At 52.9% G+C, this 12,231-nt stretch overlaps 2 protein-coding genes across 2 annotated transcripts; both read right to left on the bottom strand.

The window, feature by feature from the left end:
* Nucleotides 1-3,654: 3,654 nt before the first annotated feature.
* J4E79_010267 (uncharacterized protein) lies at nucleotides 3,655-4,996 on the bottom strand (the record flags this gene model as incomplete). The annotated part of the gene is made up of 3 exons (XM_049359106.1): nucleotides 3,655-4,535; nucleotides 4,604-4,783; nucleotides 4,873-4,996. The coding sequence occupies 3 exons, from the start codon at nucleotides 4,994-4,996 to the stop codon at nucleotides 3,655-3,657; spliced, it is 1,185 nt and encodes a 394-aa protein (XP_049206484.1).
* A 2,719-nt stretch (nucleotides 4,997-7,715) lies between these two features.
* J4E79_010268 (uncharacterized protein) lies at nucleotides 7,716-9,041 on the bottom strand (the record flags this gene model as incomplete). Its single annotated transcript, XM_049359107.1, has 1 exon — nucleotides 7,716-9,041. One exon carries the CDS (start codon nucleotides 9,039-9,041, stop codon nucleotides 7,716-7,718), a length of 1,326 nt encoding a protein of 441 aa, XP_049206485.1.
* Nucleotides 9,042-12,231: the final 3,190 nt, after the last annotated feature.

Below are 12,231 nucleotides of genomic sequence, written 5' to 3' on the forward strand. Positions count from 1 at the left end.
GCCGCTCTAGGACACCATCAGCCCTCAGCGACGCTTGTCGGCCCAGGCGACGCTTTCGCGTCCAAGACCGAAATGACTACTCAGGTGATACCATTCAGGCTGGATAATCTCCGCGATCCCCAGCAGCAGCTCAATCACCATGGTGCTTACGCGAGACGAGTACCGAAGAATTGCTTATCCCAGCGGACCGTCAGGCTGCATGCGCGTTTGCCCGCCTGTAGCGTTTAGAGCACGTTGCGAGCATAGCACAAAAGCACTCTGGGACCGATCCCACCGCCCCAATACTTGCAACCAGGTTATGGCAGACCACCGTTTCGACTGCATTGTCGACACAAGTCTTGTTGCAGCGCCGCGCGCCGTTCCGCTGCCGACTGGTCGTTCGGTACAGGAAGGGTTGCGCAAGGGGCCAACCCCGCCTGTCTGTCGGTAGCAGGCTTTGCTTGCGACGACGATAACAGCAATAAATGCATCGATATCTTTTGTGAGCCCTTTGTGACAGTAGCGTTCGCCAAGTACGTAGCAGGTAGATCGATTGGGCCGATCAAGCCATGGCCATGCAGTCGCCGACACGGCAGGTAACTTTGTCGATACGTGATGCGTCCTGTCGAAAGCGTTCCCAGAAGCATGGTTCACCGCCTAGGATCACACACCTCATTCGCTCCTAGTTGCCGTCTAGAGAACTGCGCCGCACGGGAAGCTATAGCTCGCGAACTGCTTTCTGCGTATAGCTAGAAGGCGATCATCCTGCATCGCTTGCATCTAGCGGGGCCGGCCTTTGCAAAAACTTGAACAAAGACGCCGACGTAATTGTTACAAGCTGCTCCAGGGACTGAGACGCGACGTGGCTGCAGTTGACAGTTCCGCGAGGGACATGCCGACCGCGCCCATGTCAGCATGTCAGCTCCACGATGCAGACGGCGGAGTCCTGGTAGCGAGGCCCCCCTGCAGGCACAGAGGGACCGTTTCAGCTCTCAGCACAACACCAGCATAAATCGGAAACGATGCAACCTCGCGAGGGACGGCTGCAGGGTTGGAGAGGAAGAAACAGGCTGACTGATGGCCGCGAGGGCGACAAGAGTGCGGGGAGGCCTAGACAGACAGCCGTGAGCAAGGCAGAGTGAAACACGGTCGTCGCTGACATGGCTGAACCGGCGTGCTGGGTCTCTCCATAGGGCTGGGAAGGAAAGTGCGACTGGCGAGCCGCCGGTCGGTCGATGCCGCATGAACACCAGAGCTGCCTCCACCATCACCCACCCACCGCGCGACAAACACGGCGCCGTGACGCCGAACTGCTTCTAGCGAGCGTCTCCCCTCTTTTGACAGCCAACGACAAGGTCGATGCTGGTCGTCACTGCCGGCACCCACATGGGTCGCGCCTGGGATACAGCACATCGCGCGACGGCATTCGCCCGCGGCTGCAGAATGAAGCGCGCGTGGGGCTGACATGTCCAGCCTGAGACGACTGAGCATGAGCGCCTGGGCCCTGCCGACACCTCAGCGCACCAGAGACGGCGTTTCAGGCCTGGTGAAGCGGTTCCAGCTATAGTGCACCTGCACAGTAGACATCATCGAAACATCGCAACCAAGCATCATGGCCCGTCTTCTGCAGCACATCTCTAATCGGAAACCTTTGCCAACGCAGAGTCAGCGACCAGGCGCTTCCACCCACCCCAGGCGCGCCGACTTACGGTCCTTCTTTACGTCATTGTCCGTCTTGCCCGCCTACGGAATGACTTTCGGCGCGGGCCTGATATCACCATCTCCAGCTCAGGCATGTGTAGGTTATCCGAGGCAGCCAGATTGCGATGACTGGGGACGCGGCGGTTAGCGAAATTTATCATGGTGTAGTCTACAACACGGCCTGATACCCACCGAGCTTTTGGCGCCCGTTATTCATGCACAACATATCTTCCTTCGACATAGCACCGCCGCTATCTCTTTTCCAGAAACAGCCTCCACGGGCAGTGAGATCTTTCTGGCTACACTTTTCCTTCGCCGCGGGGTCCAATCTTGGGCGCTGGCAACGAGTCAGCATACGTGCCGTGCGGACGCCTTCGATTGCAGCCGTAGATTGTCATACGCGACGATTGTGTCGACCCAGCCGCGCTGGCTGTGTTCACACATTGCGTATGCCGCAAATGCTCGACTCGCGGGCCTCTGCATCATCTCACGCCGTCACCGTGTCACGGCACATCCCAGCATGTGCGGTGCGGTGGTACAACTCACAAAGACCGTTGGAGACGCACCACCCAGCCCGACGGCTGCTTGCAACCGTAACCACACGGCAGCCGCCGCTGCAACCACCAAGTGCCGAATTAGCAGAAACAGTCCCTTACAACGGACCGAACCATCAGGCTGTACGTGCACGACAAGCCAACTATATTTGTGTAACTTGGAATTTGTAAGGTTTGAACGCACGAGCACAAAGTGCACTGATGATCACATGGGACGTCACGCAGAACACCTGCAGGTAACTACCTTGACATCGACTTAGGCCAGCAACAGGGTCTCCCACGAGGCAAGCCAACGCAGTCTCCTCATACAGGGGCCATGATTCATCGTCTAACCTCCTCACCTGATTTTCACGTTGCGGAGTCTACACAGAGCACGAGAAAATGCAGAGCGTCACCGTGAGCCAAGTAACACCGGATACTCGGTACTCCCAGCACGATCTATCACCCTCCTACTGCGAAACTAGCAAGTTCAACACACGATATCGATTTCGATCTCGATACCCGACGGACATGGCGCGCATGTCCGCTCCCAAGATCCGATGTCAGAGCCGTTTCGGACACCAGCGGTAACCCCTTGCTAGACATCGCCTTGTTGCCTACAGCCCGCGCGTCAACTACGATTTGGTTGCAGAATTGTGTCCCTCTGATTCAGAATGTGGGTACTATCATGCACAATCGGGCGTTATTACGCTGTACGTACCACCGGCTGATATCTATCCGACTGAAAATGAGATTGACGTGCTCACCGCCCGCTCGAAAAACTTCAATCTTGTCCAGAACTGGAACCGGTATTCGAAGCCGAACGCCTTGCGTGTGAACAGCATCTCCATCTGTGGGGTTCGCATGTATACCCTGACCCACGTTGGTCTGGCTACGCTGGCGGACCAACTGTCCTGGCGTATGACTAGCGTAAAAGTCTTCGGTATCTCCTCCGTTCGCGCTAAAAAGCAGGGTTCTGCGTGTCATCGCAAATCAAATCACGGCAACGCAGTCACTTGTTTTCCAATGAGATTACGATGTGCGAGGAATTAAGCTTTGCACGTTCTGGAACCCTACACCCGCGAGAGACCCGTCAAAACCCATGAAACCCAAGCCTTCCAACTCGGGAATCACCGTCTACTGTACCCGTCATACTGGTCCCGCTATGTTGGCGTCTCGTCTCATGGTGTATTTTCGACACATGACTGGTGCTAGAGATTAATTATTACCGACGGGATGACCTTGGTATTCGTCTTATACACAACCCGTCCTATTACTACTCCTGTGCAGCTAAACCGTTCTGCTGTTATACACCAGCACAAGCGTCCGTTGAGCAAGGAACATTCCAAATATCTTCCTCACGCCCGGGGCGTGGTGCCGGTCCAACGGCTAGCTCGCATCATGATCGATGCCCATCCCATATTGTACACTCCCGCGACATCTAGACCCATTGCCATCTCTTTCGTATCCACTTCAGGACATACACCAACAGCACAAGTACAGGAACCTCGATCAAGGGGCCCACCGTACTTGCCAGAGCCTGCCCGCTACCCGCGCCGTAGACCGCGACGACAACCGCGATAGCAAGCTCAAAGTTGTTGCTTGCAGCAGTAAAGCTCTGCGTGCAGCTAACCTTGTAGCTGAACCCCATTTTCCAGCAGAACCAAACCGTACTCGTAAAGATGACGATGAAGTAGACCAGGAGCGGCGCGCAAACCCTTAGCACATCCGTAATCTGCCTAACAACATGCGCGCCCTGACTAGCAAAGAGAACGATGATCGTGTATATCAGGCCGATGAGCGAAAACGGCGCGATATAGCGTATGAACCTGCGTTGATAGCGGTCCTCTCCCAGCATCGACCTCAGTGCCAACCTCGTAATCACAGCAGCACCAAGTGGTATCCCCAAGAAGACGCCCACACTCTGCGCAACCTTCTCATACGAGATATCCGTCTTGTCGCCATGACTGACCACTTGAATATAAAACACCGCAAAGGGCGCAAACAGCACAATCTGCAGTATCGAGTTAAACGCCACGAGAACAGCGCAGTAGTCGCCGTCGCCGCCCGCAAGATCCGTCCAGATGAGTACCATGGCAATGCAGCGCGCAATGCCCACGAAGATGAGTCCTTCACGTAGGTCCTGGCGGTCGGGTAGGAAGGCCCATGCTAGTCCCACCATGAAGAGGGGGGCAATGATCCAGTTGAGAACGAAGGAGACAGCGATTTGGATCCAGAGGTCGCGTTTCTTGAGGAGGAGGTGGAGCGTTTCGAAGCGGACTTTGCAGAGAATGGGGTACATCATTACTAAGAGGCCAATTGCTATATATCGTGTTAGCATCTGGCATGATAGATCGTAGGGTGGGGATGATGATAGGAGTGAGACGTACCAATTGGTATACTGACGCCCACGAACTCTCCTCTTTGTAATGCTGGACCCACGGAATCAACTGTATTCCCCAGCGCGATACCGATGCCCATGGCGAGGATGATCCATACAACTAGGAAGCGGTCGAGGAACGAGAGGCCTTTCAGGGGAGGAAGTTCTTTTTGTGTGGATGGGTTGTTACCTGCGGGTGTAGCATTAGTCTCAATGGGCGATATGATAGACTGAATTGCTATACGCAGTGTCAAAAGAATTGAAGAGGAGAAGACGTACCCATCATATCCTCTCCATCACCAGCACCACCGTTAACACCACCCTTCTCAACATCGCCTGCCTGCCCATCTCTTAACCGTGCATCTTTCTCGTCGCGTATCGCTCCTCGCTCAACAGTATCCATCTTCTTTCGCTTTCCTTTCCTTTCCTTTCTCTGTTCCTCTTTTTCTTCTCTTTTAGCAGCGCGTGGATTTCACGATACCACGCGTTTGCGGATGCGCAATGGCACGCGTCTAAAGTAGGTAAAGTGATGATGGCAAAGTAGGCGAGTGCGACCAATCAGGGCTCAGCAGTGACGTTTTCTTGCCGCCAAGCCGCTAAGGGCGGGCGGTGAGGCGAAGTTTGGAAATGACGAACGTGATGGTGTTGGCGATCTTCGCGGATGTTGAATGAAACAGAATCGCATGGAGCGCGTTGGTAATGGGTGGTAACAATTGAGCCTATCGTATTGTAGCGATGATGGCAGAGTCTTTTGTCTTCCAAATAGGGCTTCGGGTCACGAGAGGCTTAAGTGCATGGGCGTTGACTGCGCCTTACATTGTTGGCTGCTGGTTGCTTCTTTGGTGAGTATCTGTTCATGCTAACCACGAGTTGGCGCGCAAAGGAATTGGAAAAGGTCCCTGATAGGCAGTATCTGCTGAAGTCGAAAGAATTGCTATTCCATTCCTTTATAAACAAACGCCTACCCTCTACCTTCATACTTTCTCTTGTACAAGTCAATCTCCTATACATGTTCTCTTCGTATAACATCTGCCAGCCACTGCAAGCTCCTCCTTCTGTTTTTTTCTTCTCGTTTCTTCTCGTTCATCTTCCAGGAAGCGATCGTGGCTTCTCTACACAATGGTCCTCCGTCTTCTTCCCGCTCGTCCTCTGACACTACGATGTTGCTATCGACAACGATCGCGATTTTCCCATCATGCGCATTGTGGTTGTCGGGGCTAGGCGGTGATGGGGCCCAGCAGGATGTCGAGCATGTACATGCGAGGTGTGATGCGGGCGCGAACATGTGTGAGAAGAAGTCTTGGATTGCGTCGGAGAGGTGATCGCAAGTCATGTGGTGGTGTGGATGTGGTGAGTGCGTGGGTTTGGTTGACGAGCGTGGTGAATAAAGTGTTTGGCTTTGGTAGTGCTGCGCGAGCATGGTGTTGTAGGCTGAGACGTCGAGAATGTTCGGGTAGAGTGACATGTGGTGGTGTTTTGGTTGTGCTCGTGCTGGTAAGTTGGATGTTGGACGATCGACGTATTGGTGTAGTTACGATAGCTTGTGTTCTCTTGAGAGCATATAAGTTATTGATGGTGCAAGTGTAGTCCAGTGATGACAGTATATATCTCATACATTCACCTCATACCATGCCATCTCAGCGTACCAGCAGACATCAGCAGTCACTGCCAAACCCCATGACCCAATCCGACAGAACACCATGGTGTGACAACCAGGCAATCCCGCACCTAACTCCCAAGCAAGTCCAATTTCGATAGGCAGATATGAAACCGAAAAGCAGGTTACAATTGTAATATCAGTAATCAGTATGCGCAAATCTCATTCGAGCGGGATGCAGGGTCCTGGTGGAGAGACACTTTGTGGAGGTGGCGTGACGGTTCGCGGAAGCAGCCGGTCTCGCCACCACACGGCAAGCATCACCGCAACTACCCGATCCCTGCATCTCAACCTTCCCCATGTATTCCTCCCAGTTCGGATGACCGTATAGCTGAGAGGATAGGGTGATGTCTGTGAGTTGATGTTTACGGACATGGAATACGAAGTCGCGCGTTATGTACGCGCGTGTCAACCCCGGATTTGGTCGTGGACAGTCTCACCACTGCGAGCTGGGCGATGTTAAGGTTATGAGTTGGAGTATTTGACAGGACGTACTTAAACTGTGATTGTCCAGTGAAGATACTCCACATACAAGCTTAACAGCAATATCATCACCGAAGAAGAATACTACAATCATCGCCGAATCTTTACCCATCATGACCACTATCACCATCCTCCCCATTCCTGTCCCCACAACAACCGCCGCAGACCTCGCTTTTGAGCGCGAAAAAGCTGCCATTACATCGTACGAAGATGGTTGGGATCGATGGGACGGACCGATCTATCCAATCGGCTATGTGCAGTGTCGGATGCGTAAGTCATCTTCCTCTCACTTGCTCGTGTTGAAAAGAGACGTAGAAGGCTGATTATGTGCGCACAGAAGAAGATGGATACATTGCGCCGAGCAAAATCGAGGTGAAGGGGAAAGGCGTGGAAATCAATGTGACGGAGATTTCTGCGGAGTGAAGGCAAGCTGAAGAACTTGGAATGCTGATTTCTTGGGTGTTGCGGGTCTTGGAAGGCGAACTTGTTACAGAGGCTGGCTTTGTTTGAATATGTATTTAATCTATCGATTTGACTTCCGTTGCTTGACCGCAATAACATAATGTGTATACATATCGCAACGCAGTCTGGGAGCTCGCCGTACACAGATGTCACGCTGAAGAGTGCTGGATGGAAGAGTCAAGTCTAGATGCCGTGTATTCAACTATAGTGAAGACTATCTCATGGCATCGCCCAAGCTCATACAAGCGCCTTTACCCAGCGCATACCGGTTTACTCCCATACCCAAAACGCCTGTCATTACAAGAGTTCGATACGCGACGCGTATTCAGTACAAGTTCGGCCGTAATGAGAACGAGTCATCAGTGTGCGATTGCACGACACTCTTCCTGTGAAGTTGTGACCGCTGACGTAGAACGCTTTATGCTTTCAGCCCAAACCCTACCAACGCCGAGTGGATGCTGTATTGATGCCAGCATCGCGTGAACAAAGAGCAAAAGGGAAAAAAGGAACCAGAACGTCCTCAACTAGCCTGCTTGATCTTCAAATCCATGACATACTGCATCAAGCTGCAGTCGTCACACTTGACAAGCGACTGAAGAGCCTTGACTCTCGTCCGAAGCAATTGGTTCTCATCTGCCAGGCTCTTCTTGTCCTTTTCCATTTGCTTGATATAGGCAGTAGCCGACGCTAAAATGACTGCTTTGCTGGGCTTCGAGGGTGTGGGTAGGTCCTCGATATCGGCGCCGTCGCACGCTCGTTGGTTTTGGAGGGATGGAACGACACGCTTGAGGGAATCTAGTTGTGTGTTGAGTGATTCTCGGTACTTTCGTTCGACTTGGTTGTGCGGTAGTCGTCGGCGTGGTTTCTGCTTATCATCATCGTTGGCTTGAGGTGATTCTTTGGCGGAGGCATCTTCTGTCGTCTCGCTCTTCATTCGTTGCCGGTCGTCCGATGGGGATGTGGTTGTGTCTTTGCTTTCTCTCTGTTGGGTTGAGAAGCCGTTTGCTGATGCGTCGCTCTCAGATCGCTTCTTGGGGCGTGGTTGGATCTCTACTATACCGTCTTCGGCAGTGACTTCTTGTGGGTCATTAAGTAGGTTGCTGATACTTGGGAGAGCGTCCTGGTCTGCGAACAAGAAGGGAGCACATCCTCCGCCGCACGTCGATGGATTAGGCGGTGAACCATTTACATCGTGATTGGGGCAAAGTGGGGATGTCCAGCAGGCAGAGAGTATGTCTGGCTTGTTCTTGGTACGTTTCGACGTAGTGTTTGTTGTTGTTGACGTTTGAGTCCTCTCAAGCCCTGGCTTGGTGGTGGTTGAGGATCCTTTCGGGCCGTCGGGGAAGGTGAGGTCTTCGACGAAACCAGAATCTAGGTTGTTGGGAAACAAAGATTCATAGGCAGGGTTGGGGAAGGTGTTGGCACGTTGGAGTGCCTGCCTCTGAGCTGGCGGCATGTTGGCTGACTGGTCTAGGCCGTTTACGTCTGATGGTGTCTGAGATGTAGAGTTGTCACCAGTCCCATGTACAGGCTCGGGTGACGACTCATTGGTTGATCTCCCTCCACCGATGTTGTTGCCAAAGGGCTTGAGGACGTCGAGATCGCCCAGGAAGTAGTCGTTAGGCAGGAATAACGAGTCGTCAAAGTAAGGGTCGCCTGATGTTCCTCCGAGAAGGGAATCGAAATTGGTGACGTCTTCAGGTGAAGAGCCTGACGTGTCGGTGGTGGTCGACTTAGGCATCTGGGAAGTGGGAGGGGCAGACGTTGGTGGTAAAAGATCGGACCATTGGTCGTTCGGTAGGTTGAAACCCTCAGTATTGAGGAATGCATCCCAATTGAGAGCCATGATGATAATAGTCCGCGGGTGGGTTGTTGCACGGAAGAGCTCACGCGTTGATCAGGAGATACAATCGCTAAGGTACCCTGGCCAAGCCACACGTGAGACTAGCGGGCGAGGTGCAGGATCAGGGTCGAGCTGGGGTCGAGGTTATAAGCGCGGGCACTTCCTTTGTCTTTGTCAAATCGAAGAGATGCTCGCAGGTACTCAACATGGGTCGATGGTGAAGATGTATCCACGCGTTTGAGAAAAGTTTCTCTAGTTTTTACACGGGAATAGGCGATGGATGGCTTAAGGCGGGTGAGTAAGACCCAAGGAACAGCTTGGCAGTAGTTGCAGGTCAATACAGGCGAAGTCCACACCGTTTCGTGGTACTCCTCGTACCGGGTTTGATCTACCGACTGGTCAGGGGGTATGAAGATGCAGTATCGAGAGTGGCAGGTGCAGAAGGCAGTCAAAAGCCTAGAAAATGTCAGTCGCTCCAACGGGACTTTCGGTACAGCAATTGTGCGGATGTTGTCCTGTGCCCTGTTCTGCGCTGTTCTAGATTACCAAGGTAGAGGTTGATCAGACCACCAGAAGGTGGCGTGACATTTCCCTGCGCCCCGCTCCATGCCCGGAACCATCCTAGCGATGGCACGCCGTGCGCCTCATTACGAGGTCCTAGCCACAGCAATATCTTTTTCGCATTATTTTCGGAATGCCGTCGCTCTTGTGCCTGAAGATCATAACAGGGTGACATGGGATGAAAAGAGTGCGGGTGTGTTGAAGACGATACCATGTTAGAGCGGGAGCCAACGACACTCCCGTTAGCGGCTTCAGCTGCCCCACTAATAGCAGCCGCATCTCAACATGCGCCTATGCAATCAAGAACAAGTCTGTATGCCCTCTCTGTTTGCAGGGAAAGTGAAAAAACGCAAATAGTCTTCGCGAGAGGTTCAAAACTCGTTTGTTGTATCTATTCGAATCGATGTAGCGAGAATTAATTCGCCAAGACAAGGAAATGCCGGGCATCTAGTAGACAGAGCTCTACTCCCCTATATCCCGGGACTTCAGTTATCCATGTCCCTAGACTATTGCCATCGAATTATTTCCTCTCGTCGGTGTGGTGCTAGCATTACGCTTGAGTGGAAGGCCATTGCTCTTCCTAAGACGCATAGTGTCTTGGGTTGAGTATATTGACCCACTTCTTCATAGTCTCCGTCCGACCACTCCACCGACCCTGGCATTCTCAAATTTGGAAAGGCAGGTACTGGAGAACCGTCCGTTAGCCGTACGCGGCTGTGGCGCGGATGCTCCCGCATAGGCGAAGCACCTAAAAACCCGTTGTTAAACCCGTCTCCGCTGCGTCTAAGCCCTGCCTGTGCATCGCTCCGGGCTCTTCGATCTAAGGTCTGGTCCGCCTGTTCGCAGATGTGGTCGCTCTCGGTTGCCCAAAGCAGCCTATGCCAAGATCTGGTAGAGATGTGCATCATCTTCCGAAGATTCAAGAGCCTCACGAGGCTTGAACTGTGTCTCTCATTGAACATTGCAGCAGTTATACCATTAAGACTACCGGAATGGTTGGATCCATCCCTTCGCGAACTTTTCTTCTCGCTGCCCGAGACCCGGGTATTATCGGTCGATGACACAAGGGACAGTACTCATTGTACCTTGTGAACCACTCGTCGAGACAATGTGAGTGGAAAGCGTGAGAGCAGTGAAGTCCCCGAACTTGCGCATCTTCGGCGAAATCGTCAAGGCAGATGGCGCTGTCACACAGTCAGTCCAGTCCGCTCATCGAACATGGCTTATTTGGCATACTCACCACAGGGGATCGGATGCTTGCGTTGAATCAGATGTCTTCTCCTTTTGGCTTTCGAGCCAATCATAAAAGTTTTGAGATTTGATGTGCGTCTCCAGCTCGTCTTGTCGCGTCTTCCAGCGCTTCTCTTTGTGATTAGACTCATCGCGGACGCATCGTGGGAGAATAAAGCCCCTGCGGCGGTTCCTATCGTCAGCTTAGACATGCATGAGGTCCTCTGACACCAGTGCGGAGACTGACATGATGACCAGCGTAAGAAGTAAAATGATCAAGACCGAGGGCACAATGATCGCGATGACGATCGTACCACTCTTTACACTCGCCGGCGACGTCTCTTCTTCAGTGTTGTTTGCCATAATAATAAGACTGGTAGGGTATATCCACACAGAGAGAAGAGAGAGAGCCAAAGCTTGAGCGCACTTCGAGGTGTTGCGTATATACGGCGGATTGGAGTTCCTTTGTCGACCGATTTAAGCTGCGTGCATACCAAGGGTGTCGCAATCACCGACTGCGCGCATGTGGTGACCCCAGAGTAACGGAACGTATGGCTTGAGGACCACGGGATGGGTAGATAGGAAAGCAGTGTTCACGTTCGAGCGTGCAGCTCGGAGGAGGGCGGATTCGCAGAGACAGAAGAAGACCCAACCTTAAAAGTAGCTACATCATCGTCAGATGAAGCCCAAGACTGGCTCTGCAGCTCGATACACCCAATGCGGGCTTGGCCTATCTACCCTTGACGCGTCGCTCCTCTCAGCGTGCTCCATTCCTGAGCCAAGGGCAGAGCTGTTAAAGTTGGCCAACCAGGTTTCATCGGTGTGCTCTTGTGACGCGGGGTCGAGAGCTGAAAGGGCCGACAAACTTTATGGAGGGCAAGGCGCCCGCGTTGTAACATGCTGCGTAACCTTATAAACCTCGATCCACGGGAGAACAAGAACTCTTGGGTGGGACGATGGCGCTAGCAGTCGGGCCATGTGAGGGTGTGAAGGATCGGTGCTCCAGGTGGAGACGGAGGGTGGGCGCTAGGGCCCACACCACGCCCATCACTTGTGGGGTAGCAGATCTTGTAAACTGGAGTTCTGTTCGCGATAAGCATATTGTTACGAACTTCTTGGTATTGGCGTCGTGATCATTCGAGTGCGCGAGTTTCCTTTTGGACGACCTCGGGAAGATTTCCTGAACACGAGCGCTACGCCGAATATGGCCTAGGGCGTGGCAACGGATAGACGAGCTCCTTCGTAAGCAAGCACGCAAGCAACACGCAAACCTCATCCGCTACGTACCGTTTCGCCGACGCGCCGCGCAAAGCCGCACAGCTAGCCACACAAAGGCCCTGCATTCGAAAGCGAGGAACACGCCCCTTCTCCTGAAGAATATCCTATGGTGCCAGACTATCCA

The sequence above is a fragment of the Alternaria viburni genome (assembly GCF_023758015.1).
Source record: "Alternaria viburni strain BMP 2772 chromosome Unknown scaffold_29, whole genome shotgun sequence".
Taxonomy (NCBI): domain Eukaryota; kingdom Fungi; phylum Ascomycota; class Dothideomycetes; order Pleosporales; family Pleosporaceae; genus Alternaria; species Alternaria viburni.